The sequence below is a fragment of the Mastomys coucha genome, unplaced genomic scaffold (assembly GCF_008632895.1).
Source record: "Mastomys coucha isolate ucsf_1 unplaced genomic scaffold, UCSF_Mcou_1 pScaffold21, whole genome shotgun sequence".
Lineage (NCBI taxonomy): Eukaryota > Metazoa > Chordata > Mammalia > Rodentia > Muridae > Mastomys > Mastomys coucha.
In genome coordinates, this window is record NW_022196904.1 from 160861243 (window position 1) to 160867567 (window position 6325).

A 6325-nucleotide genomic window follows, 5' to 3' on the forward strand; every position below is an offset into this window, starting at 1 on the left:
TTCTGATTTCTTTATTGTTTCTATTTCCATTTTTAGATTCTGGATGTTTTTGCTCATTTCTTTCACCTATTTGATTGTAGTTTTCCTTTGTGTTTCTTCTTTAAGAGCTTCTAGCTGTTTACCTGTGTTCTCCTGTATTTCTTTGAGGGTGCTATTTATGTCTTTCTTAAAGTCCTGTATCATCATCATGAGAAGTGATTTTAGATCTGAATCTTGCTTTTCCGGTGTGATGGTGTGTTGGACTTGCTATGGTGGGAGAATTGGGTTCTGATGACGCCAAGTAACCTTGGTTTGTGTTGTTTATTTTCTTACAATTGCCCCGGCCATCTGGTTATCTCTAGTGCTACTTGCCCTTGCTAAATCTGACTGAGTCTGTCCTTCCTGTGATCCTGGTTGTGTCAGAACTCCTCAGAGTCAAGCTGTCTCTGGGATCCTGTGATTCTGGGCTTGTTAGAGCACCTGGGAGTGCAGCAGCTTCCTTTGGGTATTGTGGGACTGGCTGCAGAGCTTGCACCCAAGGTCTGCTCAGGACACCAGCCCAGAGAGACTGGAAGGAACCTGAGCCACTCTGCTGTCAGAGTTCAGTTTTGGTAGTTTTTATTATGTTCTATCTTGTAACCTTCAATAGGCACTGACTGAAATCTTTGTGCTTTTTACTTTTAAAAGCAGGTTAGGTTTTCCATAAAATTAGGCAGCAAGAATAGAGAATCCTCAAATATTGCCTGCCTCTCCCTCAATAACTTCCCCTCAAAGCACATTTGTTACAACCAGTGGCCCCACACTGACCTGTGATTATTATGGAAAGTTCATATTTACCTTAGTGTTCCCTCTTGCCATCCTCTGTTCTATGGGTTTTAAAAAATGTATAATAGTATAGTATATATTAATCAACCTTTTTTATTCTTCAAAGATATCTGAGATAATGAGCTTAAAAAGGGGGATGTTTGTTTTGTGTCATGTTTTGGAGGCGTCAGTCCTGTTGGTAAGGCCTGTTGCTTTGGGGTCTGTGGAGAGATCATACATGATGATGTGAAATATGGCAGAGGAAGCCACTCCCCTCATGGCCGCCCAGAATGGGAAGGAGGAGGCAGCAAGGAGGGACCATGGTCCCAGTGTCTTGCATGCATCCAGTGACTAATTTCATTTCTTAGGGCCCTACTTTATCCTACCTCCCAATAGCACCAGGTTCTTGGAACCAAGCCTAAAACACCGAGGTCTTTGGGGACTATTTATCAGCCAGACCATAACATACAGAGTATTTGGTGCAGTAAGTAATCCTCAGTGGTCTACGGATCTACTCATTTCCTTCTTCCAGCCCTCATGCTCCCTATTTAAATTAACAACAATAAAGCCCACAACCAAAACCAAAAGAGTCTGTCTGTCCTTTGCCAAGTATCATATAATTGGAGCTGTATAGTATTTATCTTTTCCAGTAATAATGCATTTAAGGTTTCTTTATGTTTTTTCATGTCTTGAGGTCTGGATCTGCCATAGTCAATCAATTACTGAAAGGATATCATGATTACTTTCAAGTTTGGGCAATGTTTATGAAACTACTATAAAGTTTGTGTTCTACTTTTGTTGTTGTTGCCATTTAAACAGAGCCTTTCTTACAGTGTAGCCCAATCTAGTCTTGAACTCACTAACCCAGGCTGGCCTTAAATTCATGATCCTCGGGGCTGGAGAGATGGGTCAGTGGTTAAGAGCACTGATTGCTCTTCCGAGGTCCTGAGTTCAATTCCCAGCAACCACATGGTGGCTCACAACCATCTATAATGAGATCCAGTGCCGCCTTCTGGTGTGTCTGAAGACAGCTACAGGGTATTCATATGCAAAAAATAAGTAGATAAATCTTAAAAAAAAAAGAATTAAAAAAAAAATTCATGATTTTCCTGCCTCAGCCTCCTAAGTGCTGGGAGACACCACACTTGTGTCTTTAAACTGTCTTTTGTGTGAACATGTTTTTAGCTCAGTTGGATAAGTGATGAGTAAAGCTACCTTATATAATTAGTGTGTTTGGTTTTGTAAGAAGGTGCCAGTTGTGTAAAGTGGCTATTATCATTTTGCATTTTCAGTAGCAAAGAATGTGAATTCCTGTTGTTCTATCATATCCTGGCTAGCATTTGGAATCAATCTTCTGAATGTTAACCATTCTAATAGGTATTTAATGGTAGCTATCTCATTATTTAAATTTACTTTCTCTAAGGACAAAGGAAGATGAATATCTTGTGGGAAGATTGTTTTTTATATGTATTTCTTGCTTGGTGATTTTTGAGATCTTTTACCCAACTTTTAATTGGGTTGTTTTGTTTGTTACTGAATTTTTCATTTGTATATTTTTTTTATAGCAGTTCATTATTAGGTGTTTGCAAACATGTCCCTACTCCATGCCTCTGTCCTCATTCTCTTAGTAGCATTTCATAGAACAGCTTTTAATTTTAATGAAATATGAACCGTTCTAAATACTGACTCTTTGGAGGAAGTCACTGCTGGATCTGAGGTCATCTAGGTTTTTACTATGTCCTATTCCAGGAAATTTACACTTTACACATAGGATTTTGGTTTATTTTGAATTCTTGAGAATTGTGTAAGGAGTGCATCTTGAACTTTTGCAAATCGATTTCCATTTATTCTAGCACTGTATTCCTTTGCTCTTTGAAAATGGTTAGTTGACTGTGTGAGTCTGTTTTTAGGCTCTCTGTGCTGTTTGTTTCTTTGATCAGTTTGTGTATTTCTTTCTGCATGTCTACTGTGGCTCTATAGTGATGTCTTGAACTTAGCATTAGCACTCCAACGGTGTTCATCTTTGTCTTGAAACTCTTCATCTAATGTTTAGAGTTAATTTGTTGGCATCTTCCAAATAGCTACTGGGACTTGGGTTAGGGTTGCAGTGTGTTTGTAGATCACAATAGGAAGAATTGATATCTCAACAGTGTTGACCCTTCCTGTCCTTTAGGATGGACTACTCATTTACTCTGATAGCTTTCACTAGTATTTGGTATAATATTTCTAATATACATAATTATAGATTTGTAATACTAAATGTTTCATTGGAAATATGCTTTTTATTATGAATCACACTTTTTCATTATTGGAATATATGAAAATGATTAACTCTTGTGTATTAATTTTGTATCCTGCAACCTTGCTGTCACTGCTTAGTTACTTGAGAATTTGCTGTTGCTTTTTTGAAAGTTTGTATATGCCACTGTTATCTGTGAATGAAGACAGTTTAATATCTTCCTGCCCAATATGTATCCCTTTTATTTTCTTTATTTGTCTTGTGATATTTGTGCTGCTTTACACATAGATTTTGATTCTGGAGAATTGTGTTGGGTATGCATCTTGTACTACTATCATGAATAGTAATGAATACATCCTTACCTTGTTCCTCAGGAGAGAAAACTTCGAATTTCTCATTACTAAGTGTAATACAATATGGAGGATTTTGTAGCTTTTTATTGGCAAGCTAGAGTTGTCTGAATGGATGTTACACATGTTAAGATGCATTTGGAGGCCTTTATTGATATATATTTTTCTTCTTCTCTAATCTGTTTACTTGGCTTTTGAATGTTGAACCAGCCTTGAATGCCTGGGATATAATCCACTTGGCCGTGATACATGGTTCCTTGTTAGACTCAATTTGCTAATATTTTGTTGAAAATTTTTGCATCCAAATTCTTGAGAGTGGTTGATCTGTTGGTTTTTTGGTTTTCATGTAGTAGTTTTGTCTGGTTTGGGTAGGATAATGTTGGCCTCACAGAATGAATCAGGAGAGACCCTTGTCCACTGTTGCTTCCTCTTAGGGGAGGTTAGAGAAGACTGACATAATTTCCTTTTTAATTATTTGGCTTAATTCATCTATGAATGTATTTGAGCATGGCTCCGTTTTGGAAAGTTGCTAATTATTGATTCAGTTTAGCTTATTCAGTAGATGTATGCATAACTAACAGCTTGCTTTTCTTTGGTAACTTACATGGACTATTGAAGGTGAATGATTTGATATTATGCAATAGCTTAAAATATTTCCAGTATATTCTATAAGTAAAGTTTAAATTTAGCTTGTATATATTTCTATGATATACTACTAAAATCAAATATATCTATTTTCTTTCAGCCTAGTGTGTTAATTGTAACATACAAGGAGCCAGCTAAATCATCTACTCAGTTTGGATCTTACAAACAAGCTGAATGGAGGCCAGATAGTACCATGATAGCAGTGTCAGTAAGTAGAGCTTTCAAATTTCTTTTTTTTCTTTGTTTGTTTGTTTTGTTTTTTGGGTTTGTTTTTTTTGTTGTTTTGGTTTTTTTTTGTTTTGTTTTTTTTGTTTTTTTTTTTGAGAGAGGGTTTTTCTGTATAGCCCTGGCTGTCCTGGAACTCACTCTGTAGACCACACTGGCCTCGAACTCAGAAATCTGCCTGCCTCTGCTTCCCAAATGCTGGGATTAAAGAAATGTGCCACCACTGCCCCGCACTATTATTTGTTTAAGGAACCATAAAGTTGCATTTAAATTGGATTCTCTAAGATGATGTCATGTTAATCTTTCACATACATAGTGTCTTTTTGCAATATAAAGCTGCACTGATTTATGTGGGCCTGTGCTATTGTACTCTCTCCCCTTGCAGCCACTGTGTCTTCTTTGTCAACTTTATCCCTTCTGCCATCCCCAAACAACACTGTGTCCCTTTCTTTGTAGTCTTCTGAGCCACTCTCTCCCCTAGCCCACAGTTAATGTATGTTAAGAGAAATAAGAAAATAAGTTAGGGAACTTAGTTTTTATTTACCCTATCTTCCATCATGGAGACCAAACTGGAGTGGTCACAAGTGGTCAACCACTGTCCACTTACTGTTCTCTTCACTGTTATTAGCTCATCTGTCTGCTTGGGTCCAGCCTCCTTTTAGTCTGTGGAATATCATGTTGACTGAGCTGCTCATCTGAAAATGTTCCAGATGACCAAAAGTACCAAGTAGTTCTGTGCTTATTATAGCAAACCTCACAGTCACATAACAGGCCCTGCCTTTAAACTCAGAGCGATCTCTTGGGCCCCAGTCGCTCAATTCTTGATGAATTATCAAATTTTATAGCACTGCTGTTAGAGTTTATTTGTAGTGTCAGTGCTGAGTGTGAAAAGCTGAGAATCACTTTGTATGCACAGCCTATATAGAGTATCTCCAGATTCATAAGTACTTACTGAAGTTAAGAAAACTAATTATTAATTCAGAACAAACTCAAGTGGATTCCATTAAGAAGGGCATTAATTGAAAGCAAAGATAACATAATGAAACAGGAAAGGAAATAGTTGGACAGATTCCGAGGCTTGTGGAGTTGGGACTTTTAAGCCCGTGATTGATTGTTTTTGCTTTTGTTAGAGATAAGAGCTGAGTGTTTGAATGAGTGTTGCTGGACAGCTGTTTGATGGCTCAGTAGTGGTAAGGGTTTGTTGTAAACTTTTTTAGCTTGAATGGAAGCTTTTATTGGATGAAATTAACATTGTTTTGAACACAAAGAAGTCACCTACTTGATAGGAAATGAATGACTTTGAGAAACATCTGTTTTTGTGTGTGCTGGGATTAAACTGGGGCAACACACATGCCACGGTAAGCACTCTACCACCAGGACTAAGTTATACCCTCACATGGAAAGCAGCTTTGCTGTAGGTTTGCTAAGCATTGACTTCACTCTACAACTGTAAACAGGCCCCATCTAGGAAACTGATGCATTGTAATTTCAGTGACAGCTAATAAAATTGTTTGAATCATACCTAGTGTCAGACTGCTTTTAATACTTATAATACTTTCAGAAGTCAGAAAAGAACATTTGTATCCCATATGGAGTTATCAGAAAATTAATTATCAGGAAATATCACAATTCAAATAGCATTCTTTTTTTTTTAGGCATTTATTGTAGAAAGGCAGAAAGAGGGAGAGAGTAGAGAAGTAGAGGCTGGCCATGGCCATGTGAAGAGAGGGGGGAAGGGAATGGGGAGAGAGAGGGAGCAAGAGGGCAAGAGAGAGAGGCAAGAGTACAAGAGGAAGAGTAAGAGAGTCAAATAGCATTCTTACAACCTTGATACAAGTACAAAGAACATTTTTTGTAAAAATAAATTTTTTTTTGTTGTTGTGCATAAGAGAAGCTTCTACTGTTCCTTGGATCACACACTTGTAATCCCAGCACCTGGGACTCGAAGGCTCATTTGTCGCAAGTTCAAACTAAGCCTGGGCTACCTAGCAGGGTCCAATCCAGCCAGGGCTACATATTTAGCAAGAGCAAGACTGTGGGTGGTGCAGGGAGCTCATTATGAAAAGATGGTTTTTTTTTTTTT

General features: G+C 37.7%; 1 protein-coding gene across 2 annotated transcripts in view; it reads left to right on the top strand.

The window, feature by feature from the left end:
- The window catches only part of Ric1 (RIC1 homolog, RAB6A GEF complex partner 1), an 89508-nt gene that overhangs the window by 10324 nt on the left and 72859 nt on the right, over window positions 1–6325 (top strand). For both annotated transcript variants that reach the window (XM_031390060.1, XM_031390061.1), the window contains exon 2: window positions 4118–4225. In XM_031390060.1, coding sequence (XP_031245920.1) covers window positions 4118–4225 — 108 coding nt within the window. The remainder of the gene's footprint in view (window positions 1–4117; window positions 4226–6325) is intronic.